Source organism: Moschus berezovskii, chromosome 24 (assembly GCF_049115385.1).
Source record: "Moschus berezovskii isolate FMDL1 chromosome 24, NW_MosBer_1.0, whole genome shotgun sequence".
In the NCBI taxonomy this organism is placed as follows: domain Eukaryota; kingdom Metazoa; phylum Chordata; class Mammalia; order Artiodactyla; family Moschidae; genus Moschus; species Moschus berezovskii.
In genome coordinates this window covers 47,257,774-47,285,070 of record NC_142483.1, presented here as the reverse complement: position 1 = coordinate 47,285,070, position 27,297 = coordinate 47,257,774, and the positions used below count along the sequence as shown (strand labels likewise).

At 41.1% G+C, this 27,297-nt stretch overlaps 1 protein-coding gene and 1 pseudogene across 5 annotated transcripts in view; one reads left to right on the top strand and one right to left on the bottom strand.

The window, feature by feature from the left end:
* The window catches only part of ULK4 (unc-51 like kinase 4), a 514,736-nt gene that overhangs the window by 335,367 nt on the left and 152,072 nt on the right, over positions 1 to 27,297 (bottom strand). For 2 of the 4 annotated variants that reach the window (XM_055414560.2, XM_055414559.2), the window contains exons 26-29: positions 22,260 to 22,311; positions 22,064 to 22,158; positions 14,271 to 14,322; positions 14,031 to 14,175 (exon numbers count right to left, since the gene is read on the bottom strand). In XM_055414560.2, coding sequence (XP_055270535.2) covers positions 14,031 to 14,175; positions 14,271 to 14,322; positions 22,064 to 22,158; positions 22,260 to 22,311 — 344 coding nt within the window. Of the gene's footprint in view, positions 1 to 591; positions 672 to 14,030; positions 14,176 to 14,270; positions 14,323 to 22,063; positions 22,159 to 22,259; positions 22,312 to 27,297 lie in introns of all 4 variants that reach the window. The other 2 variants (XR_008684254.2, XM_088831696.1) reach the window with 2 other exon arrangements.
* On the top strand, positions 8,500 to 9,249 carry LOC129548108 (zinc finger CCHC-type and RNA-binding motif-containing protein 1 pseudogene; annotated as a pseudogene). The gene is made up of 2 exons (XR_016036165.1): positions 8,500 to 8,560; positions 8,618 to 9,249. The product of XR_016036165.1 is annotated as a zinc finger CCHC-type and RNA-binding motif-containing protein 1 pseudogene (transcript).

The following is a 27,297-nucleotide window of genomic DNA, read 5'->3' as shown; positions in this document are numbered from 1 at the left end:
AAGAATATCCCAAAGCCTCAGAATTACTCTTCCACAAGGCAGTCAAGTGCCAGTTTCTTCATTATGTGCAGGATTTGAACCATGCCCCACCTGCTAAGCAGAGCCTTCATAACACATATATTTAACAGGGAAACAGAGGCACTGCTGACTTCAGAGTACAGCACTAGATTCAGAGGTACGAGAAGAATGTGCTCTTTCGCTGGTTACTAGTATTTGGAAATCATCAGCCAGAGACTTGCAACTGACGAGGGGGTAAAAAACTTCTTACTCATGTACTCTGGACAGCCCCCCCAGCCCCACTCCCAGACTTATCAGAATCACTGAGGAAAGGACTACAGACTTATGAATTTTAAAAAGCTTCCCATGTGATGTAAATAATGTGCTTGTACAGAACGTATGGGAGGATAAATGGACAAATAGTTAGAAAGTATAATAGAGAAAACAATCTCAAGAGGACTGAAAAATATGAAATATTTTTAAATGGACTGAACGAGAACATGTAAAGGCTACATTTAAAAACAAAACACCGATGAAACTTTCACTGTCTGAAATACAATACAAATGTGCTGAGGTTGTCTGAGGTTATCTAACCTTGTAACAGTAGAGAAGGACGAAGCTTGTACCAGCCTGTGCGTGACAGTTTTCCCCAAGCATGTTGCTGTTTTTCTCCCCTTGGAAAAGAAGGGTAAAACAAACAATGGATCTGTTCAGAATAGAAATATTGATATGCTGAATATATTTTAGTGTAATCAAAGATAGGTTTGTAATAGCCAGCAAAAATGAGCCCCAAAAATGCTGAGATATATTAAGCTTGCCTTCTCAAGAGAGATAAAGCAACTGAGCTGATAGTAAATGGACTTTGTACTCCTTTGAATGACACTTGTCAGAAAAAACAAAAACAAACAAAAAAAAACAATGATAATCCAGACTCCTGAAATGGCTATAAAGGAGAGTGGCCAGTGAGGAGTGGCCCGTCTGGATGGCCGGGGGCTGGAGAGGAGCACTCTGAGTGCCATGAGCCAGAGGCTGAAACTGTTACCGACACAGAAGCATGCTGTCCATATAAGAACCCAAGACCCGGTCCACTCTTTTACTTCTAGGATCCTCCCCAGATAAGAAGTCTTTGCTAGGTCCCTAACAGTTAGAAACCAGGCGGGGAAAGCCATTCATACTAAATTCTCTGAGAGGAGAGAAAGCTTTTAAAATCACATTTGGGGATTTAAGGGACAGACTCTTCCCTACCTTGTTAAGTGTCTGGAGAAACCAGTGTCCAATGAGACAGTCTGGCAGAACATTTAAACAGACTAGCTAAATAACTATGGATTATTGTGAGAAGTTGTTCTAGGAGTGTGACCAAAGAACTGGCCAAATGGAAAGAAGGGCCTATTTGACTGAGGCAGAGGGGAGGCACAATGTCATAAAGAAGTCCACTACGCTGGAATTAAACCCTGAAGTCATGTTTCACGCATCAGTGGAGAATTTGGGAGAAAAGAGTGGTTCCAGAATATCTAAGGGACTTTAAGGGATACAATGAGGAAGAGCTTGCTAAATGAAAAGCTGAAGCACTTTACAAAGCCACTAGAACTGTTAAGTGTAGGGTGGGATCAAGAACAGACACAAATTAAAAGGAAAGAAAGGTGATCCAGCACTGGACAAGAAAGGGTCATCACAGAAAGACAGAACAGTCAGGCCATATCTTATGAAAATATATCATCAATAAATTAAAAATACAAGAAAAAATTTTTAACTTTGTTGAAGTACTAAAATGAGTAAACATTCACATATCCATGAGTGAGAAGGCCTCCACAGCATGACAACAAATAAGAAATGAGCCCCAAAATTTCACAGCCTTCAAGTTTTAAAGTAGTAAGTATTTCTCAATGACAAAATCACCATAAACAAATCAATTAGGGAAAATTTATTTACAGAATTTTGGTATATTTTATACATTCTTAATATATAAAGAGCTATTTGCAAAACCAATAACAATCCCACAGTCGGGGAGGGGAGGAAAAAATCCACCTAAGAAGAATATAAATGGCCAACAAACATGGGGGGATGGTCAACATCATGAGTATCAGAAGGAATACAAGCTGAAGCTAGTAAGAGTACAGAAAAATAGGCAGTTTCATAAAGGGAAACTGGTCACATACACCATTTGCTATCTTTGGAAAAAAGTGCCCAAACATGATGAATGTATGTACTTTTTAACAGAGTGGTTCCACCTCTGGAGATTCAACAAAAAGACATCAGTATGCACCCAAAGACATAGCCCTGAAAATGGCCTAGCAGTAAATATAATAGTGAAACACTGGGGAATTCCTAGATACTTACTAACCAGAAATTGTTCAATGATTTTAAAACATTTATAAACATAGGTGTAGACATTCAATAAATTAGTGTTAAGTATACATATTCATAGTATCATGTCTGGAGGAAGAGACAGGCTGCAAGGAGGACATTTCAGAAAGTACTAAGTAAATCTCATTAGGAATGAAGAAACCATTAGTAGAGGAGGCAGATGTTAACATAAAATGGGAGGCAAGAGGCAAAACACTGAGAATCTTAAATGGCTGGGTAAGAACTGTTAATATTATTTTCTGCATTCTGAAGGTTTCAAGGTCTCTGAGCAAAGGAAAGCTATGAGGAAGGTGGATGTTAAAATGCACCTATAACAATGCAGGGTGAATTCCAGGCTTAAACAGTTAAAGGAAAGAGATGTATAGGGTTAGATAAAAAGAAGACTGTCAAACATCAAAACATGGAGGTGAAATCTATCCTGAGAGAAGGCTGAGAACTTACCCTGGATTGCTATGAGAAAGGGGTAGATAGTCAACTCTTCTTGGCATTTTCTGTACAGGCTCTTCCAAACTTTGTACTAGGTGATATCCTGGGTCAACTCCAAAATTTAATGAACTGAGTCAAAAAATTTTATGAACTGAAGTTTATATCCTAAGACTTCCCAGTCTTGTGTTTTTACGTGACCTGAGTTCTATGCAATACTCTCTTGTCTTGCATGAATGCATAGATACTCAAGTATATCAACAGTAACCTGGACACATAAGTGGATGGAGAAATAAACAAATGGTGGGAAGATATAGAAATATATATATACACTACATTTTTTAAGTGAGAGAAAGGTAAGACTTCAAAATAAGTATTAAATATAATTTCAGATAATAAGCCCTAATGTCTAGCTTCTTGGATAAAATCAACAACAAATTTTAATTATAAAGGCCCAAAAGTCTTCAAAAAAAACAAAAGTGACTTCAATAAAGTAATACTCAAGGTTTACAAAATGCTATGCAAAAAACTGGAGCACTAGAATTATTCTGATTCAGAGGAATGAAAGAGTATTTATCCTTACTCCTCAAATTATCCCAATTTAGATTCTCACAGGTGGTTCCCCCAAGGGAGGAAAAAAAACCACTGTACCTATGTACCTAAATGCACTGACTTAACACTCAGAAACATAAAAGGATTTAAATAGAAGGAAAAAAAGTAGAACTTTCATTGGGTACAAAAATAAAAAGCTTATCTAAGGAAAGGCTGAAAATGAAATACTCTTATATAGTCTGATTCCCATCAAAGATGGTCAAGTTCATGCCTATTTTAACACAGACTACTGTAGTTAAAAAAGACAAAGATGCAATACAGAGAACCATCTTGGATGTCTTCTGAGCCACCAACACAGAAATTTGGTAGTGAAACTCAAGACTTTGCTGGATATTATTTCAGAGACAAACTCTACAGTGTGCTGCCACAATAAAACCCATTTATAAATTCATATATCTAAAAGGAAATCCAATTCTAAGTTGTCAAGGATACAGTGCTTTCTGAAATTCTGAAAAACAAAGTCTTAATAATTTATGAAGTCATTATAGCCCTGATGATTGTACAGGTCACAAGAGAACTAGAAAACAGAAGGAAAAAAAAGACAGTACTCACTTTACCCAGGAGAGAAATGCTGAATGCTCTACTGTCATAAAAACACTGTAAACACATTTATATCAGCATGATCTCTTTTCAGTACAAAACATTCAAAGCTAAAGGAAAATATGAAAATAGAACAAAAACATGTTGGCAAAGTGGTTCCAATCTACCAAAGGCAAATTTCATGGCACATTTTCCCCCATGGCTTTCTACCTGGCATAAAGCCTTCCTTGATATGCTACCTAAATAAAATAAGCTCTCCCTCCATTCCACTCGTCAACTGAGGTGAAAAAAGCATAAACTAAAATTTGAGACACCTTTTATAGGGCAGACTTGCTGGGGACTTAAACCTGAGAGGCAGTCTCTCAGATAGCTCTGAGGGACTGCACGAAGAGGAAAGGGAGGAGCCTGGACATACAGGCACTTTGATAACAAAAACAGGTAGATAGCTGCAACAAAGGATTACGGTTAATTAAAGAAAAACCAGACATCCAAGTTAATGAATCTAGCACTTCTCTCTGTATGGGACGATGCAAGGGTCTGGGATTACTGAAATCATTCCTTTGATACACACCATGGCTCTCAAGGACCTATTCTTTCCTCCATCCCGGATCCCCCCAGGGCACACAGTCTGGGGAGGCTGCAGCAGCTGAGAGCTTGACGGCCACGCCACCCTTTGTTGATATGGCAGGTGCCATCTCTATCTACTTACACCATTCACAGCGCTCACAATGAACTGAAATCGCCTTATGTGTTCATTTGTTTAGTCTCACCCACTAGACTGCAAGAGCACCAAGAGGCAGGGACTCAGTCTTTCTCACCATAATTCCCTGAGTGGCTGACACAGAAGTCTCTTGATATCATTTATTGAATGAATTAAGAAACAAAGGAGGAAGAAGAGAGGAAGGGTTTTAAACCTCCTATGAATGATCACACAAGGAGTTCAAATTACATTATTCACGTTTGCATGAATATCAGAATTCCCTCTTCCCTAAGAAGAGAAATCATGTGTTCCCTGAACGGATGATGCAGTCCCATTTACAGCTAAATACTGAAAGAGCAATGCCCCCCCACCAAAGTAACAAGCGACAGAAAAAAAAATGTTCAGTCAGAAGACTACTTTCAGTGTTAAGATTTCACTGATAATAACTTTGATATAAAACTTCTGAGCAGTAACTATTTTAATTAATAAGGTCACGCTGGGCTGAAGCTCCATTAAATATTGCCTCTTTTTCTTCTGCAGCAACCTTTAAAATGAAATCTTGTTTCTGCTGAAAAAAATCATGCCAATTTTCTGAGTATATGTGGTTTATCTTTATTCTCAGGAAAAAAAAAAAAAACTTTTGCTCATTAATCATACAGATAACAGTTATGTTCCTGGCATCCCAACTGTCTTGAAGAAAGGGAAAAAACAGAAAAAAGAGGTGGGGAGGGAGGAGGAAGTAAGGGGACACACAGCAAGTCAGTGGCAGGACAGCGATCTGAATACAAATATATTCTAATCACAAGATCCAGACTGCCAATGACTGACATCACCAAGCTCAATAAGCAGACGCTTTTCTCCAGCTGGTGGCCAAGGAGGACATCAGGGAAATGGCAAGCATGAAGGGGATCTGACAAACTGCTGCTGATTCGAAGATGGAGAGGCCATGTGAAAAGAGCTCTGGGCAACTAAAACACCAGCAGGTAGCACAGAAACAGGTGCTTTGGTCCTGCAACTGTGTACAGCTGTATAAATAATGGCCCCCAGAAGATTATCTTCAAGTCCCGACCCCTGTGAATGTGACCTTATTTGGGTCTTTGCAGATGTGGTTGAGGATTTCCAGGTAAGATGGGCCTGAATGGAGGGTAGGCCCTAAACATAATGACTGGTGTCCTTACAAGAGAGAGGCAGAGGAAAATGCGAAGCTGACAAACAGGGGAGAAGGCCACATGAATACAGACAGACCGGCAGGATACTGTCATAAACCCATGCTGCCCATAGATCAATTCACCCTCAGAGTCTCCCTAAAAGAAAGAACCCTGCTGACACTTTGATGTCAGACCTCTGGCCTCCTAAATCATGAAAGAAAACAGTTCTGTTGTTTTAAGCAGGTCTTTGTATGGTAATTTGTTACAGAAGCCCTCAAAAACTAATACAAACCACAAGAAACAATTCTGCCAGTAGCCTGAATGAGCCTGGAAGCAGAATTTTCCTGGAGTCTTCAGACAAGGTTTGTACTGCGTGTGTTAGTCACTCAGTTGTGTCTGACTCTTTGTGATCCCATGGACTAGAGCCCGCCAGGTTCCTCTGCCCATGAAATTTCCCAGGCAAGAATCCTGGAGTAGGTTGCCATTTCCTTCTCCAGGGGATCTTCCCGACCCTGGGATCGAACCCAGGTCTCCTGCATTGACAGGCAGATTCTTTACTTGTCTGAGCCAGCAGGGAAATCCCGAATTACAGTGGTTGGGATCTTCCCAACCCAGAAACTGAACCCAGGTCTCCTGCATTGCAGGCAGATTCTTTACCAACCGAGCCATGTTAACAGATAAGCCATAGGAAGTAGTGTCCTTGTGGCATATAATGTTGAGAAATCCTAAGCTTACAAAAGTTAAATGGGTTAAAAAGCAAAAGCACACAATATTTCAGGAAGAACACATGTTCCAAAGCACGTTTATAAACACTGTACAGATCCACAGTTTAAGAAAGGTGGCTTCCATATTTATTTAATGTATACTCAGGTGACACAGGAGACTCAGGTTCAATCCCTGGGTCGGGAAGATCCCCTGGAAGAAGGAAAATGGCAACCCACTCCAGTATTCCTGCCTGGGAAATCCCATGGACAGAGGAGCCGGGTGAGTTACAGTCCATGGGGTCGCAAAGAGTTGGACCCAACAGAGGAGAGTACAGTACAGTACACTTAAGTGAGCATTTATGACTGACATGATTTACAAACCTCTTCAGTTAAAAAAATTACTAATTTCTGAACTGTCTGGCTCTACCAGACAATACATTCCACAAAGGCAGAGGCTGTGCCTATCATGGTCTTTACTAGAAATATGCCTGCGAAATAAGATGGATTCAATTAGTATCAGTGAATAAAAGGGCTGATGAAGAGAGAAGACATTTTCTCCCAAGCTTATTCCACAGAACTCTCACATGCAGATTTCTGGTGGAAATAACCTGGTCTGCTTACTGCCCACTGCTCTGCCTCTTCTACGCCTGTGCTTCCCCATTCCAGACTAGGGTATCCATTCCTCTTCTATCTAATCATTCTCAGGTTTCCAAGCCTAACTCAAATGCCGACTCTCTATAAGTCGTACTACATAATCTTCCATATACGAAAGGCACTAAACAAACACTTGAAACCAAAGTTCATCCCTTTAGAAAGCAAAGCATGGACAGTAACAAGAGGTGACGGTTTTTTTATATTTACAGCTCACATGGTAAGTCGTTTTCTCACGATATCTATGACAGCTGGGGCGATGGCTAACTTCATGTGTCAACTTGACAGGGCCACAGGCCACGAAGGTTTCATTACTGATGTGTCACCAACTATTCTCAGTGCACCACTGAAAGTATTTCCAGATGAGATTAACTCAATAGACTGAGTAACACAGATTACCCTCCCTAATGTGGGTGGGCCTCATCTCATCAGCTGATGGCCAAAACGGAACAAAAAGACTGAATCAGAAGGAACTCCCCCTGCGCCACTTCCCTGAGCTGGGACATGGGGTCTTCTACTGCTTCTGAACTTAAATGGAGACACTGACTGTTCCTGAGTCTCCAGCCTGTCAGCCTTCAGAATGGCACTTACACTCTCGGCTCTCCTGGTTCTCAGGCCTTCAGACTCAAACTGGAACTACACCATTGGTTCGCCTGGGTCCTCGCTTACAGACTGCCCATCTTAGGACTTCTTGGCCTCCATAATCACGTGAGCCAATTCCTTATAACAAATCTCTTTTGTGCTCTCGCGAGCTCTCTCTCTATACACACACACACACACACTCACATACATCCTATTCTTCCGTTTCTCTGAGAATCATAACTAATATTTATTTTAATATGGTATTTATTCTTACAGCTGAGTTTTCATTCGAATCTACACCACAGTTCTGAGAAGCACCTGGAACATGGGTATTACATGGTGCTTAACAAGATTAAATTACTGTGCTCCCTGAAAATTTTACAACAGCTCTAGGATCATCGCCCGGGGGCCACTTAACCGACTAGAAAGAGCCTCTCTGAGAACAAAGCCGCACAGATGCAGGCAGAGTAGAGACGGTGAGGAGGACACACACACACAGACCTGCAGACATAATTCAAACCCCTGAATTCAGCTATATTTGACACCAGCACAAGTCTGACTGCTTAGTTATGTAAGAAAATAACTACTTAGCAAGTTAGTCTAAGTATTACTGTTTGCAAATAAAACTGTCCTAACTAATACACTTTCAGGTGAGAAAACTAAAAAGATTGTCACTGTGGCTTTATCTAAAGTAGTGTTTAGGTGTTTGGGTCAAAGGAAAGCCGGGAAGAGGCACAGCAGCTACCGACGCGTCTGCTGCACCTGACCCCTCCCGGGACCCGGACCCGTGATGCCGAGGCAGCTGCAAGGAGTGACGAATGGTCGGGGTTGAGCCCCAAGTGAGCTGAGGGCTCGTGCTCTTCTGGCCCTCCCCACCGGGCCCGCCCCACTTGAAGAAATGAGTGGTGGATTGGCCCCAAGTAAAAGCACAGTGTATGTATCCAATCTGCCCTTTTCCCTGACCAACAATGACTTACATCGGATATTTTCCAAGTATGGCAAAGTTGTAAAGGTTACTATAATGAAAGATAAAGATACCAGGAGGAGTAAAGGGGTTGCATTTATTTTATTTTTGGATAAAGACTCTGCACAGAACTGTACCAGGGCAATAAATAACAAACAGTGATAAAAGCAAGCATTGCTGTTGACAATGGAAGAGCAGCTGAGTTCATCCGAAGACGAAACTACTTTGATAAATCTAAGTGTTATGAATGTGGGGAAAGTGGACACTTAAGTTATGCCTGTCCTAAAAATATGCTTGGAGAACGTGAATCTTCAAAGAAGAAAGAGAAAAAGAAAAAAAAAAGAAAGAAAGTTCCTGAGCCAGAAGAAGAAATTGAAGATGGATGAAGGGGAAGATCCTGCTCTTGACAGCCTCAGTCAGGCCATAGCTTTCCAGAGAGCCAAAACTGAAGAACAAAAAAGATGGAAACCCAGTTCAGGAGGTCCTTCCACATCAGATGATTCAAGACGCCCAAGGATAAAGAAAAGCACATACTTCAGTGATGAGGAGGAACTCAGTGATTAAAAATACATATATTATGTAAATATCATTAATTTTTTAAGTCTTGGAGTACCAAGTTCCCTTGGGACTAAAAATTACTTTTAGAATTTGAACATAAGAACACTTAGTACCAAATACTTTTTTACTTTAGATAGTTGATAGGAAATGGTAATTTTATAGTATCATGTTCATCTTGCATCAAGATTTGCTAATAATTATTAATCTTGAAAACAGTTCATTTGAATAAAAAAGAAAATGTAATACTATCATAACAATTCTATCCCAAGGAGAAAGTCAAAGTCGCTCAGTCCTGTCTGATTCTTTGTGACCCTATGGACTCTGCAGTCTCATGGAATTCTCCAGACCAGAAATACTGGAGTGGGTGGCCTTTCCCTTCATCAGGGGATCTTCCCAACCCAGGGATCGAACCCAGGTCTCCCGCATTGCAGGCATATTCTTTACCAGCCAAGCCAGAAAGGTAGATAGTAAAAAGATTTGAGAAGTTCATTATAAAAGTTTATTCATGATTGGTTTATATAAGAACTTTTGAAATAAATTTCATCTTTAAAATAAAAACTTCATAAAGACTGTGGAAAAAAAAATAAAGTAGTGTTTACAGTCAAAGATAATTAAAACTTTAACAAAATTAAGAGGATCAACATTAATATGTCTATTTGCACACTGAAGCAGGTGCTATATAGCTCCCATAAATTCTAGAAACTTCATTATTCTTAAGCCATTATATGTACATACCATTATGAGCATTTCTAAACTTATAATTAACAAGAGCTATCTTCAGAGACCAAATTCCTTGTCAAGGTTTCTAGTTTTCCATTATCAAAGTTAAACGAATGCATCACTTATAATTCATTTTTTAAAATTTGTACAGATTACTTATTGAGCTCTTACTATATATGACAAGTGCACACAATTATTATTAACTATTTAATGGCCACTCTGATGAAATATGTACTATTATAGTACCATTGGAGAGGGAAATGGCAACCCGCTCCAGTACTCTTGCCTGGAGAATTCCATGGACAGAGGAGCCTGGTGGGCTACAGTCCATGGGGTTGCAAAGAGTCCAACACAACTGAGTGACTCACACCCATTGTACCATCCCAATTTCATTTTAGAGTTTAATATGAGAGTATAATAATGTTCCTAACAAGAGCAGTGGAGCTCCATATTTGTCTAGAGCGTATTATGTCCCACATACCACACTAAGTGCTCTAAGAGAAGCATTCCATGTAATCCTCATGTTTGAATCTTCTGATTAGATACTATTATCCTCCTTTTATTTTATTTTTTTTAAATGTAATGTGTAATATTCTTCCAAAGTGATTAGTTTTATTCTGTCTCAATCAGATTATTTTACCAGCTCAATGAATAGATATTGGGACATATATCATAGAATAAATATGTGATCAATTTTAAAATCAATCAACTATTAATTTTAAAATAACATAATATACATTAAATTGTCTACTAATATATAATTTTAATTATAAAAACTCAAATATATGTATATACAGGAGAAGGAGGAGACAGAGAATGGGATGGTTAGATAGCATCACTAATTAAATGGACATGAATCCGAGCAAAGGAGGCAGTGAAGGACTGGGGAACCTGGCATGCTGCAGTGTCATTAGTAGTCAGCTAGTGGATCTTGGAAACAACTGCACCTCCCACTGTCTCTCAGGATCAAGGTGAGGAAGAGCTTCCCTTTTTTGCTGCCTTTGGGCCATTTTTATTTCTTGATGAAAACTCTTACTTCCACCCACCACTTTCTACCTCCATATTAATGTAATCACCAACTGATATTGGCTACACTTTGAAGAATTTCTTCTAATATTACTGATTCAATCTAGATGACATATTGGTTTATACTTCTATAATTTTGATTTAGCATCTTTTTATAAGTTCAGTGTTCTATACCCCTGTATACGAGACAGCAAAAGAGACACAGTTGTATCGAACAGTCTTTGGGACTTTGTGGGAGAGGGTGAGGGTGGGATGATTTGAGAGAATGACATTGAAACACGTATGTTGTCATATGTGAAACGAATCAGCAGTTCAGGGTCAATGCATGTTACAGGATACTCGAGGCTGGTGTGTGGGGATGACCAAGAGGGAGGATAAAGGGAGGAGGGAGGTGAGAGGGGGGTTCAGGAGGGGGAACTCATGTACACCTGGGGCGAATTCATGTCAATGTATGGCAAAACCAACCAATATAATATTGTAAAATTTAAAAAAAATAAAGATCAAAAAAAAAAAATATGTACAAGAAAATGTTAAACATATATTAAAGTCTCACTTATAGAAAATCAATATATAAAACAAAGGATTTATATTAGTAATGTGTAAGAGGTAAACAAGTTAGTTAGCAAACTATCCAGTCAAAAACTAACAAAGCTATTAAAGAGTTCTTTAGAGTTTAAGAAATTATCCTCCTTTTATAGATGAGGAAACTGAAGCTTAGAGAATGAAACGCAGAGCCAAGACCTGCGCTTCACATCAGAATCAGTCCACAAGCTTCGAAAACATTCCACACTACATCCCAGTAAATCCCATACCATCATCCAAAGTACGTTTCAAATTGCTGAACAAAGACCCGAGCTCATCTACGTTACATGTGTTCTTGAATTGCCATGCAATTTACATTTATGTTTTCCTCTTTAATTCCTCACCTCTGGAAAAGGTACAGATGCACAAGAAAGGAAATACATATTATTCATTACAGCTCATATGAATAAAATAGGAGCACTAAGTTATAGAATCAACACTTTCTACACTAAAAACTGTTCCCAAAGTGGGCAGACTTTAGAAACGAAATCAGATAAACACGCATAGGTGTTAACAAACTAACATTAAGCCAAGAAGTTTTATTGGGGGAAATACTTGGGGGACATCTCAGGTCCTGAAAAATGCTTCAGTACAATTTTAGTACAAATTGTCAGGTGACAGATATCCAAAGTGTATCTTTTAAAACCCTTGGGACTGCCCTCATGGTCCAGCGGTTAAGAATCCACCTGCCCTTGCAGTGAACACAGGTTCAACCCCTAATCTGGGAATATCCCACATGCCTCGGAGTAACAAAGCCTATGTGCCACAATACTGACCCCCCGTGCCCTAGAGCCTGCAAGCGGCAACTACAGATAGCCCAAGCACAGCAACAAAGACCCAAAGCAACCAAAAGTAAATACATACATAACATTTTCTTAAAAACACATATTTTCCACAAAACTACACTTAAGCATTTTGTTGTCAGAAAGATGCATATGGTTATATGTAAGTAGTTAGAAAATGTAAGATGGCAGTAAAAGTATTGATCAGTTCCATGAGACAAATCTGAATCTTTGGACTTCCCTGGCAGTCCAGTGGTTAAGACTCCATGCTTCCAACACAGGGGGCCATGGATTTGATCCCTGCTCAGGGAACTAAGATTCCATGTGCCACACAGTGCACTGCAAGCAATCCATCATTTTTTTTAAAAAAAAAGATTTGAATTTTATATTCATCCACATTAAGTACAAACTATATATGCACATATGCATACATAACAAATCCAACCAAAAATATATTCATTGATAGTTTACCACTGAGAAAGCACCAATGACAAAGTTTAATTTTTTTTCATACAGATTATCATTTTCTTACATGGGGGTATCAAAAGTATTCTTATTGTATGTTACCAGGGGTCTCCCTGAACCTAACTGCAGAAGCATGGGGAGCAGAAAGAACCAAGGGGCTGGCCTTATACATCAAGCCATCAGGGGTCAACCTCCCATGAGTAAAGACAGGCTCTCTCAGCTGGGAGTAGGGTTGTCACACTGACTACACATTTTGTAAAATATATCTTCCTGAGTCAACAAGCAGTGATTGAGCTCTTCAGAATATAATTAGATCTCATTTCTATATTGTGGGGGAAAAAAATGTTTTTTTAATGAGAAAGATCTTGAGAGGTTTAACAAATGTCAGGGAGCAGTTGGTGCAGCTGCCATCCTTGGAAACTCGCTGGCCCGACTCAGACTGCAGCCTACGCCCTGAGAAAGCAGGACCAGGCATGCACATTAATGCCTGACACACTTTTGTTTAATTTTGGGGGAAAAAAATTATTTAATAGTGATATATAGCATGCACTTATTTAACTTCACTTTCTTCTGTTTGATAAAATTTACAGAGTTGCTTGAATTGTAACAGGCCGTTTTAGAGCTTAACGTATTTGCACTGGGTACTCTCAGCTGTCATCCCATTGTGTGTCTGCTACGTAAGCAATGGAGTAAAAGGAAAAAATATACCCCTTCTGGTAATTAATACTCATTAACTGTTCTGGTACTATTCCCCACCTCACCTCCCCCAAATATATTTTTAATTAAACAACTTTCATTCCAAGAGTTTGGGGAGGAGTGAAAGAAGATGTCCTTCCTTCTCTATTATTTCTGAGTAGGTCCAGGAAAAGTCCCAGTTTCAAGTTCAGAAGTCTCATCATTCTGACCGTGAATAATAACCCTTATCCTTCTGGCCACAAACATCTTTGAATCTGCAAAGTTCGGTCACATGCCTTATAAAAAACAGACAAAGCTCTGAACAGATGTTTCTGAAGATGGACTGAGAGCCTCCTAGGTCCCATGCAGTGTAGTAGTTACTGCCTCTCTTTCTAGACCTCCTACAGTGAGCGCATGAGTACACACAAAAATACAAGGACCCTCCCTGAGACCCAGAGCCCATCACTGGACCTGGTTTGATGGTGGCATCCTGGGCACCCCACCCTTCCCTGCTTGAGTGCAGCACATGGGACTTACTGGGGAAGTAAGACATCTCTAATCAGAACCAGAAGATTGTTGTCAGAGTCGACATTCACCACCTCCTTGCCGTCATCAGGCTCCTGGTTCACAAGCAGAGATGTGGTTTCTGAGAGCAGCCGCAAGCTGAAGAGTCTCCACTCCACTGGAAAGAGAGAGATGCCAAGAACGTGACCATGTGGAGTCGGAATAAAAACAGAAAGTGTACCTGCCAGTGCTTGTGGATGGGGTCACACTTACCATTCTGGCTTTGAACCAGCGACACCAAGGGGGGCAGGATATAATCAACCACCTGAAAAACAAGACGTAAAAGACTCCGTTCAAATCCCAACAAACAAAAAACTAATACTGTCTGTGGGCCCGCTGCACAGTGGGGTCAAACAACACTCAAAGGTCGGAGTTTGGAGCAGAGAAAGGTTTAGCGCAAGGCCCTGCAAGGGAATGAGTGGCTCATGCCCTAAAACCCCCAAACTCCCTGAAAGCTTTCATCTAACGCCTTTCATCAGAAAGGTGAGGGAGGGGTGTGGTGAGTTGTTGCAGACTTCCAGGTGTCAGATCCTGTGTTCTTATAGCTGGTCACAATGTTCCCATAAACCTTCACCAAACAAATGTTATTCTCTGTTCTGATAAGAAAGGACAAGATCACCAGGCTCAACTTTCACCCTCCGAGGCCCAGGTCTGGCTAAAAGGAAGGGATCCCAGGCAGGTCAGTCCCCCTGCCCTGAATGCTGGCACAGCCCCTAGCCTGGTCCTCCCACCAGGGCCCTGCCCAGCTGAGGAGGTGGATCGCAGCTGGCAGCATCCTCAGGGCCAGGTCTCCAGACTCCACCCAGCCGTCATCACTGAGGGAGCCAGGCACTCAGCACCCCGTGGCCCTCAGGCTGCCCTAACAGGGGCATGGTTTTGTGGACCAACATCCAGGATGATGGCCGCCACCTTTAGGTCATGGGGGTGGGGATGGGGGAGAGGTCTGCATCTCCTCAAGGCCTGGGCCTGGCCAGTGGGGGCATGGCAAGAGCTCTGAGCCTGCAGGGCACAGCTCCCTGCCTGTTCCCCAGGCCCCCACCTCACCCACTAGCCTGAGGGCCTGGAGGTCCTGGGAAAGAAGGCCACGACCCACCTTTCACTGCACTTTCTGCCATAAGGACCACTGCCCCGCTGACCATAGGCAAAGTGGGCCTCTAACCACAGTCCTCGCCCACCCCCGCGGTCATGTGCTCACATGCTTAATGTCAGTCACACCCGCCCCGCCCCTGTTACAATATCAACCACTACCCACGCTGTTTTTCACTGACAAATCACTAGTCAGAGGGGTGAAAAACATCAACAGCTAAATTTACCCAGCATCTAAACTCTGCATGACATTTAATAAACAACCAAGCTCATTTCAACCTGAAAAAGTCTTCAGGTCAAAGTAACACTGTGATCATCAAGACAGTAGTTTATCAAAACCTTCAGAGTTGATGAAAGGAACGTTAGTATGTAATACCAAATCTGCCTGGCATGCATTGACATTGAACCGTCAAATTAATATACATTTAAGCTGGTGATCATTAATCAAGTTTAAACAATCATCAAAATGTTGGGGGAAAAGGAGATACATAATCCTCACGTTTTCACAAATATATCAAAGCGCTATGACAAATTAATCTTGGTGGTTTTGAGATGCAGATTCAAAAGATCTAAATCCATTACACATACCACCTCTATGATTTTCTTGTTATATCAGACAGAGCACTATCAAATATGGTTTGAAATTGACTCCAAAATAACAATTTACCCCCAGGATGAAAACGGATGATGAAGAAAGGACAAATCACTCCCACTGTCTAATTCTCAAAACATCTGTCGCACCTGGTGAACTATTTTGGTGACAATAAATAAAATTCCTATTGTTTTTACCTGCATTGATTCCTGATCCTATGATACGTATTCGTTCTTACCACAGACAAAAGGCAGAAGTGGCCCACAGCCCAACACTTCCCTCCTGTTGTCCAAACCAGTGAAAGAATGTCCTACACAGGCCAGGATCTCCACACATGGGTAGTGGACCACCAGTATTACCCTGTTCCAGCTTAACTTCACAAAATAAATTTACACATGACAATATATCCAGACAGTTGCACAAGAACCGTAAGGACTAGGGATTTTTTTTAACCTTTTTCATTGAGTGATGTCACATCACTTAAAGCATAGACCTCAAATTTCACAAAGAAATTTTGAAAACTCTAAACTCCCAGTTATGTCAAAAGTGAAAACTAAACAAAGAAGAGAAATACATCTCACAATCAACCCCTATCAACATGCTCAACACCCATATTGACGGTTTAAGAGAGCATATTAAGAGAGGAGTGAGACTAAATAAAATTATCTACATGTCCAACTCTGTAAGTTTGACAGTTAAGCATGGTCCAAAAAGCAAGACTATCAGAAGATGAATGAACAGCCAAAAATCAATACTCTTCCCAATGTCCCTACAACAACCAATCAAACAACATAATTTTAAAAAGACACCATTTACAACAGTGTTAAAATTCTAAGGAGTCTATGATATCATGACTTTCACAAAACATAAATACATACATATATATAAAATATTTACAAATATGATAATCACTGATAACTGGTTTAAAAAAAAGCTGGAAAGCTATCATAATCACACTCACAAGAAGAAAACAGCTAAACAAACTGAAAATCAACAACTCATCTCAGATAAATCAGAGAATTAAAGTCACAAAGAAAACCAACTGTCCCCTAAAACTGAAGACAAAGGCAAAGACAGAAAATCATAGCTTAACAGGAGCAGAAACTGCCACTGGAGCCAGCAACTGGTACAAAAACTTAAAACAGTAGTTGACTAAGAGTTACAGTCTGAGATGATAAAATCTCCTGGAGGCCCAGCCTTAGTGTAATCACCCACCTCCCAAAAGTTTTACCTCCCAGAGCCCCACCAGATTCTCAGACTGAAGATCAGAGAAAGGTCTTATGCTTCTGGAAGAGAAAAGGAAAAACTAACCATTCTGAAATATGTTTAGAGCATTCTTTTCTCCTTAACAAAGGCTGGACTCAAGAGACACTATTCTACCAAAAGCTGAACCTACTCGGGTTTTACCAAAACCTGAGCGAGGGGGGAAAATATCCAATTCCAACACCCTGTAAGCCTTCCCATCTCACCAACGGGGGCACGGGGCTGGGGGTGCTGAGATGTGTGAGGGTCACAGCCCAGGCACACAGGCTCAGAAAAGGAATGTGACCTAAACCTAGGGGCTATGGATCTCTACCCGCTCCACCACACCTCACCACAACATCAACAGGGCTCCTGTGTAATAACCCGGGATTACAACTGAGAGAGCTGCAAAGCACAGGCTTTATTCCAGAAGTCGCTGTTAGGGAAACCTGAAGACAACAGGAGAGACAAAACAAGGACCTTACACGTGATTTTAGCCTCTGAAACCTACAGTGACAGCAAACGGTAAACACAGCCTGGCTCCTTAGCTACAGAAACATTAAACTTCATACGACCAGCTAGCTCACTGATCTCAGGGCATTTTACCTGATATATCATGCTGGAACGAAATATTTGTAGTGTTGAGAAGGAAAAAACAACACCAACCTAGAATTCTGAGTGAAATTATTCCTCGAGAATAAAAGGAAAAATAAAGAATTTCTCACATAAACAATAACTGAAGAAATGTTTTGCCAGTAGACTTGCCTTGTAAGAAATGTTAAGTATCTTAGAAAAAAGGAAAATAACACAGGTCAGACACCCAGATCTATATGTTAGAAAAAAAAAAATAAATGAAGGTAAAATATAGTCATTGATGAGAAGCCTCAAAGAAGTCAACTCTGTACAAATTAATCTATCTGTTCAGTCGCTCAGTTGTGTCCGACTCTTTGCGACCCCGTGGACAGCAGCACACCAGGCCTCCCTGACCATCACCAACTCCTGGAGCTTAATCAAACCCATGTCCATCAAGTCAGTGATGCCTTCCAACCATCTCATCCGCCGTCATCCCCTTCTCCTCCCACCTTCAATCTTTTCCAGCATCAGGGTCTCTTCCAATTAGTCAGTTCTTTGCAACAGGTAGCCAAAGTACTGGAGTTTCAGCTTCAGCATCAGTCCTTCCAATGAATATTCAGGATTGGTATCCCTTAGGAATGACAGGTTGGATCTCTTTGCAGTCCAAGGGACTCTCCAGAATCTTCACCACCACCAGAGTTCAAAAGCATCAATTCTTCGGTGCTCAGCTTTCTTTATGGTCCAACTCTCACATCCATATATGACTACTGGAAAAACCATAGCTCTGACTATATGGACCTTTGTTGGCCAAGTAATGTCTCTACTTTTTAATATACTGTCTACATTGGTCATAGCTTTTCTTCCAAGGAACAACTGTCTTTTAATTTCATGCCTGCAGTCATCTTCATTTTTTGAATGTTGAGTTTCAAGCCAACTTTTTCACTCTCCTCTTTCACTTTCATCAAGAGGCTCTTTAGTTCTTCTTCACTTTCTGCTATAAGGGTGGTGTTATCTGCATATCTGAGGTTATTGATATTTCTCCCGGCAATCTTGATTCCAGTTTGTGCTTCTTCCAGCACTGCATTTCTCATGACATTTTGTCGTGATCTACACAGTCCAAGGCTTTGGTGTAGTCAATAAAGCAGTAGTAGATATTTTTCTGAACTCTCTTGCTTTTTCTATGATCCAACAGACCCAATGGCAATTTGATTTCTGGTTTCTCTGTCTTTTCTAAATCCAGCTTGAACACCTGGAAGGTCACGCTTCACATACTGTTGAAGCCTGGCTTGGAGAACTTTAAGCATGACTTTGCTACCGTGTGAGATGAGTGCAATTGTGTGGTAGTTTGAACATTCTTTGGCATTGCCATTCTTTGGGATTGGAATGAAAACTGACCTGCTCCAGTCCTGTGGCCACTGCTGAGTTTTCCAAATTTGTAGCATATTGAGCACAGCACTTTAACAGCATCATCTTTTAGGATCTGAAATAGCTCAGCTGGAATTCCATCACCTCCACTAGTTTTGTTCACAGTAATGATTCCTAAGGTCCACTTGACTTCTCGTTCCAGGATGTCTGGCTCTAGGTGAGTGATCACACCATCATGATTATCTGGGTCATGAAGATCTTTTCTGTACAGTTCTTCTGTGTATTCTTGCCACCTCTTCTTAATACCTCCTGCTTCTATTAGGTCCATACCATTTCTATCTTTATTGTGCCCATCTTTGCGTAAAATGCTCCCTTGGAAACTCTAAATTTCTTGAAGAGATCTCTAGTCTTTCCCATTCCCATTCTATTGTTTTCCTCTATTTCTTTGCATTGATCACTGAGCAAGGTTTTCTTATCTCTCTTTGTTATTCTTTGGAACTCTGCATTCAAGTGGGTATATTTTTCCCTTACTCCTTTGCTTTTAGCATCTCTTCTTTTCTCAGCTAAGGCCTCCTCAGACAACCATTTTGTCTTTTTGCATTTCTTTTTCTTGGAGATGGTCTTGATCCCTGCCTCCTGTACAATGTCACAAACCTCTGTCCATAGCTCTTCAGGCACTCTATCAGATCTAATCCCTTGAATCTATGTGTCACTTCCGCTGTATAATTGTAAGGGATTTGATTTAGATCATACCTGAACAGTCTAGCTGCTTTCCCTACTTTCTTCAATTTAAGCCTGAATTTTGCAATAAGGAGTTCAGGATTTAAGCCACAGTGAGCTCCTGGTCTTGTTTTTGCTGACTGTATAGAGCCTGTCTAATTCAATCAAACTATGAGCCAGGCCGTGTAGGGCTACCCAAGACAGACGGGTCATGGTGGAGAGTTCTGACAAAATGTGGTCCTATGAAAAGGCAAAAAGATAGGACACTGAAAGATGAACTCCCCATGTCGGTAGGTGCCCAATATGCTACTGGAGATCAGTGGAGAAATAACTCCAGAAAGAACAAAGAAAGTGAAAGTGAAGTCACTCAGTTGTGTCTGACTCTTTGCGACCCCATGGACTGTAGCCCACCAGGCTCCTCCATCCATGGGATTTTCCAGGCAAGAATACTGGAGTGAGCTGCCATTTCCTTCTCCAGGAGATCTTCCTGACCCAGGGATTGAATCCAGGTCTCGCGCTTTGTAGGCAGTCGCTTTACCGTCTGAGCCACCAAACAACACACAGTTGTCGATGTGACTGGTGATGGAAGTAAAGTCCGATGCTATAAAGGGCAATATTGCATAGGAACCTGGAATGTTAGGTCCATGAATCAGGGCAAATTGGAAGTGGTCAAACAGGAGATGGCAAGAGTAAACGTCGACATTTTAGGAATCAGTGAACTGAAATGGACTGGAATGGGTAAATTTAACTCAGATGACCGTTATATCTACTACTGTGGGAAGGAATCCCTTAGAAGAAATGGAGTAGCCATCATAGTCAACAAGAGTCCAAAATGCAGTGCTTGGATGCAGTCTCAAAAATGACAGAATGATCTCTGTTCATTTCCAAGGCAAACCATTCAATATCATGGTAATCCAAGTCTATGCCCTGACCAGTAATGCTGAAGAAGCTGAAGTTGAACGTCTCAATGAAGACCTACAAGACTTTCTAGAACACCCAAAAAAGATGTCATTTTCATCACAGGTGACTGGAATGCAAAAGTAGGAAGTCAAGAGATACCTGGAGTAATAGGCAAATTTGGCCTTGGAGTACAGAATGAAGCAGGGCAAAGGCTAACAGAGTGTGGCCAAGAGAACGCCCTGGTCATAGCAAACACCCTCTTCCAACAACACAAGAGAAGACTCTACAGATGAACATGACCAGAAGGTTTATACCAAAGTCAGACTGTTTATATTCTTTGCAGCCAAAGATGGGAGAAGCTCTATACAGTCAGCAAAAACAAGACCGGGAGCTAACTGTGGCTCAGATCATGAACTCCTTAGTGCAAAATTAATCTATAGTTCCAATATAAAACACATAAATATTCCAATGAGGTTGTGTGAATTTCTCACACTGATCCTATCAAGTATTTGGAAAGAACAGTAATGGAAAAATGTCAAAAAGCATGAAGCAGACATGGTTTCCAGGTTTACTATGCTAGGAAGAAATAAGCTGGTACAAGCAACGGGCTAGACAAAGAGATTCATGAAACAGAACAGATAGCCTAGAAACAGACACATATGACAGATGTGTAAATGGCAGATGGACTATGACCAATAGTGGAAAAACATGCCCAGAAAACACCTGGCAATGTGTAGAGACCTTTTTGATTGCTGCAACTGAGGGGAGCCTCCAAATCTACTATGCAGAGGCCAGTGATGCTGCTAAACATCTCTCAATGCCCAGGACAGCCTCCACAACAAGGAACTGCCCATCTCCAAATATCCAGAGTGGCAAGGTTGAACGTGAGAGTGTTAGTCGCTTGGTCATGTCTGTGATCCCCATGGACTGTACCCCACCAGGCTCCTCTGTCCACAGAGTTCTCCAGGCAAGAATACTGGAGTGGGTAGCCAGCCATTCACTTCTCCAGGGGATCTTCTCAATCCAGGGATCAAACCTGGGTCTCCTGAATTATAGGCAGACTCTTTACCATCTGAGCCACCACAAAAGACCAGTGCCAAGGCTGAGAAACTCTAGGCCAAGAATAACAAGGGGCACACTCTGAGTAAGGTGTGGACCAGAAGGGAAAGAAAACAATAAGCAAAGAAAACCCCCAAAACAAGTCAACAAGATAGTGAGAGATTTCTTAGGTTCATCCTGTCCGGGGGGCAGCTTTTCTCAACAGTTATTTCACGTGAGGAACATGTATGACAAGTACATGTAAACTAATCTCTTTATAGACAGAGTTACCAAGTAAGCCAAAAAATATCTTTTTCTTTTTTTTTTAATTTTTATTTTTATTGGAGGCAAATTATTTTACAATATTATATTGGTTGGTTTTGCCATACATTGACATGAATACGCCTCAGGTGTACATGAGTTCCCCCTCCCGAACCCCCCTCCCACCTCCCTCCTCCCCTTACCCTCCCTCTAAGAAGCCAGAACTGACCGTAGAGCAATAGTCTTTCAATAAAATAGGATACTGTATCACTGCTTCAAAAGCCGATAGAGTGATCTTGATAAATTCCTCCGATGCCATCAGTCCTAGAAATATAGTTAATTATTATAGATATTTATTTACATGTCCAAAATCATACTATCAAAATCTTCAAGGAAAGATGTAAAATGTCCCATGATCTACTCACCGACAGCTCCATCTATGTTAGTTTCTCCTGAGTCTATTGATTTAATATGACTCTGAAAAAAATATAAAAATGTTAATAAATGGAGATTTTAAAATAACTCTGATGTAAAAACTATGCAGAGGGGGGAAAAAAAACCTGAACATATGATCCTATGTGTGTTCACCATGATTTACTTCAGGTGGTAGGAATCAAATGATTTTTATATTCTTTTTACATTTTTCTACTGTTTCTAAATTTCATGTGATAAGTAGGCACTAATTTCTTTATCCAGAAGGGGAAAGATAATATTCTTAGAAAGTCTTTGATTGAGTTAACCCACAAAAGTCATTAGAAATTTTTTTTCAACATCAAATCTATTTATTCAAAAGAAGTCATGTCCCTATTTTGAAATCAGATGAAATTATTACAGCCAAATTATACACGTAATAAATAAGAAAAAGAGGCATTTTAACAACAGCTTGGCTGAAATAATTTCACAATTTGATGTCGAAAAATTCAAAGAAAGGTATCTTTTGATTTCAATAAATCTACTTAAGTGTCCACAGCTTAAGAAAGAAGAGACAAAATGGTGTTTATACTAAAATTTTTCTGTATAATTTTTAAAGAATATGTAGATAACACATAAACATAGGTGTGGACAAAAATTTTTGAGGCATAAATCACAGGAACCATTCACAGAGACTCACTGTGAGGAAGAATATTGGACCAGGAGGTAGACTTTCACTATTCATTTTCTGCCTTTCTGCACTATTAGAATTTTCTAACTATGTACATGTATTAATCCCCCCCCCCTTTTTTTTTAACAGCAACAAGGGTTTTCTAGATGGTGAAACTATAGGGTTCTTTTATTTTCTTCCTTATACTTCCCCTGTTTAATTTTTTTTAAATCCCCACTGAATGTTTCATTGATTTGCCAATTTAAATCTCTCTGGGTTGATTTCTTTCTCTTCATTCTCAGTGTAATAGGAATTAATCAGGTGAGAGTGAGGACAGGGCAGGAGACACTGGAGATTCAAGGAGAGGAGGGAATGTATGAACAATCATCCAGGTGAGCGTGAAGGTATGTAAATTAGGAAAAGGAACCTGATGTCCCAGTCCGCAGAGAGGACTCACTTGAAGTGAGCAGTCATGAATTTAAAGTGAGACCAGCTATTTCCCTCATGTTTTTCTCGAGCCATACTTAGTCACTCAAAGCAGGGGTGAGGGAGGTAGAGAATTAAAATGAACCAGCACTTGGGTTTGCCAGAGGAGGACAATGGAGGAAGGGACAGGAAAGGGATCATCAGTATACACAAGGTAGGGATGGAGTTGAGCCAGGGACTCGAAGCTCAGGAAAAGAGAATCGTCAAGTCACTGGGCCCAGGGAGGGCCGGATGGTGAGTGCAAAGTGGTGAGACCAATTTAAGTCCCAGAGGAATTAAAGGACTGTTGGAGACGAGGAGCAGGGGTAGTGAGCTGAAAATTAAGTGTGGTAGCCAGAGAGTATGATGCTGAAAATAAGGCTGTGGGTGGAGGCAGCTGAGGGAGGGAAAGACACACCCATGGGAAGAGAGGTGGTCGAAGAGCTGAGAGGATGAGGTGCCAGAAGGAACCTCCACAGAGATCCCTGATTCTCTAACAATGACAGCGAATCCAGTGCTGAAAGACCATGGGAGTGGGGTGAATGACCCAGAAAAATCTGTAGATGACCACACTACACCGGGCATCTCCTGATGCTGTGGGCTTCAAAGCTGGGAGTACAGCAGGGGAGCAACAAGGATGGGCACCTACTCCAAACTAGGCTCCTTAGGTGGAGGACTGTGGGGCAAAGGCACGGCCCCATCAGGGGGAAAAAGGAAAGAAATCTAGGACTCCAGGGCAGACCAGGGCCCCTCATTACTGTTCAGTACTTCAGAGAAGCTGAGAATAAGTTCTCTAAGCAAGGTGGGTATAAGACTTCAGGGTGTGTTAAATTTTTTTTAAATGAACAATTTTAAAGAAAAGGGAAAATCTTCCTAACAAGAACACTCATGTGGCAATGAATAAATATATAATATCATATTTTTAAAAAATATAACGGAATTCTTTGGCAGTCCGGTGGTTAAGATTTGGCGCTTTCACTGCCAGAAGCTAAGATCCCACAAGCTGTGTGATACAGCCAAAAAACAATAAATAAAAACATAAGGGTACCCTCTCTCTGCTTTATCTTCTACAGCTGAAGTCAAAATCTATCAATAGACCAACGCTCATTGAAAATAAAAATCTGGAGAGGGTCTTTTCTGACTATCTCAAAGCTCAGGATTAGCAAAGATTTATTGATGATGGATATTATAATCACATTCCTGTGTGAAAACTAGAATCATTTCATCATTTCTTTCATTTGAAAATCTGAATTTTTCTTTTTGTAAAAAACTATAACCACCACATAACCACTGAACTTTCATAAACTAATGAGGCCAGAACTTAAGAATAAACACAACTAAGTCCTCTTCCTCAGCTCATTAGTCAAGAGCATTTTCAGAAGGACACAAGAAATACAGTGAACATCGTGAGTTTTCAAACAGATTTCCTTAATATCATTGCTTCCTGTTTCCCAGCCTAATTCAATGAAGGTACGAAAGAACTAAGGTGAAGTTCACCTTGGAACTTCCCCACAGCACCTCCCCAGATGCTTTACTGCGTAAGTGTCCCTGGTTACCTTTTTTTTCCCCTCTTACTGGACAGGGAGGCAGGTACAATGACACGTTGCTTCTGCCAATAAGAAGTAAAAACAGCAATCATCAGCTGTGTAGTCCTCTTTGGCCTGGGCCCTTTGAAAGCTTAATAATGGTTTAAAAGTGTCCTACTAAATTGCTTCCAAACACGTGCCTCTTTAAATCATAAAGAGACCAAAACTTCCTTTTGCTTGGGGGGAGCTAAAGCCTATACTCAGGCCTCCAAATATACATAGTATCCTGAATTTTTCTACCAAAATAAATTTTTAAAAAATGATACCTATAGGTCAAAAGGCAAACCATGCCTGGTACCAGTATGAAAACAGAAACCAATGGGAAGCAAAATTCCAACAGCCCCTCCAGCCTGTGCCTTCAGAACCCTTCTAATGAGCAAATATCACACTAAGTACGGCTGCTGTCTCCATCCACATGAGGCTGGCCAGCAGCCCCCGGAGAGCTCCTTTAGCAGAAGCCCAAGAAGTTCTTAGACACAGCTACTAATGGTGGACCCAAAGTCTGAATACCTCAAATTACTGCGCACTTTTAAAATATAAAGGGCTTCCCTGATAGCTCAGTAGGTAAGAATCCACCTGCAATTCAGGAGTCCCCAGTTCGATTCCCAGGTCAGGAAGATCCGCTGGAGAAGGGATACCAGCTACCCACTCCAGTATTCTTCCCTTGTGGCGGGTAAAGAATCCGCCTGCAGTATGGGAGACCTGGGTTTGATCCCTGGGTTGGGAAGATGCCCTGGAGAAGGGAAAGGCTACCCACTCCAGTATTCTGGCCTGGAGAATCCCACTGACAAAGAAGGCTGCTAGGCTCCAGTAAATGGGGTCTCCAAGAGTCAAATATGACTGAACGACTGAGCGCCAGCACCAGGAAAACAAGGCTTTCGAAACGCAGTGCCAAAGGCACACACAGGAACAGTGTGGTCCCCTTACGCCCCCAGGACAGCAGAAGCGCTGTGTGCTGGCCTGCAGGGCACTGACAGCTGTGCAGCCTTCCCACACCCCACCTTCCGCCCAAAAGAAAAAACCCACACAAAAAAACCAACCAACCCTCTTAACTCCAGGGAAGCTCTGCCTGGACAAAATGTAAAATAATTGTTCTCAAGCAGAAATCTCAAGGACTTCAATGTGCAGATCCTGCACCGTGAATTTCCAAGGGGCTTCTACTCCTTCCAAGGGAGGAGTAGACTATGCCTCTGGCACTGGAGGGACGCTGTAACTAATAACAGTACTTGTGGCATCTTCTGGACAGACTGTGGATCAACTCACAGAAGCAACACCTCATAGAACACGCACCAGAACTGGGTGGGTAAGTACAGCCAGGCCCGTGACTTCAGTCAACGCTTCCTCTCCCTGGACCAGTGTGTCATCAGTGCGGCCAACACTAAGTCAGGAAAGACGGATGCATAGCTAAGGCCAAGTAACAGAGGCGGTAAGAAAAATAACAAAAGAACTCTGGAACTGGCCGCGCCTCAAACTAGGAAAACGGCCAAGTTTTCCAGAGCCAAGAGACCTCTTCCACTGTGTGTGTGTAAACTTCTATTACTTGAGCAACATTATCCAGGGAAAGACCGCTAAAGAATTTTCAGTATCACAGTTACCTTTGAACCAAGCAAGTTATCTTCCATTCCCTGAAAGTGCCTATGTGAAGCAAACCCATACAGAGCCCTACTGAACACCCCCACCCCTCAAAGGGTGCACTCCCTCCTGGGAGAAGGTGAGGAGGCCCTTCCTCGGGCGGAGCAGATGGGTTATATGAAGTAGAGGAGGTCTCCCTGAAAGAAACAAATGAAAGTCCACAAAGACTTTTATACTGGAGTTCCTTGATAGTTCCTTGAAAATCTCGATAGTTCCTTGAAAATCTAAACTGTACTCAGTTAATGTAAGCACAGCAAAGTACTACACATGAGAAAAAAATAAAGAGAATGAACCCAGGACAATTCTACCTAATCCAAACAAACAAACCCTGGGCCAAAATATTCCAACGAGGACCGCAAGGGCAAAATCACTATGATCAGGCATCAGCATGTCAGTGCAATGGAGGTATAAACATAGAACTATAGTCTTGCTAAAAACGATACCCATACTGTCCTTAAAAAGATTAGAAAGTGTATTAAGGGAGGTGGCAGACAAAATTCTCACAATTTGCAAATTCATGAATGTGCTACAAAAATGATATGCTTTGCAGAATTCAAGATTCAAGGATGATAATGATCTGAAGTTGAGTACAAAAGAATCTATATTGCATTGACTAAACACACTGCTTACAAAAGTCAGTGACCTCTCTACTCAACAATCATACTTCAAAACATCATACGTTACCATATGATGAACCTT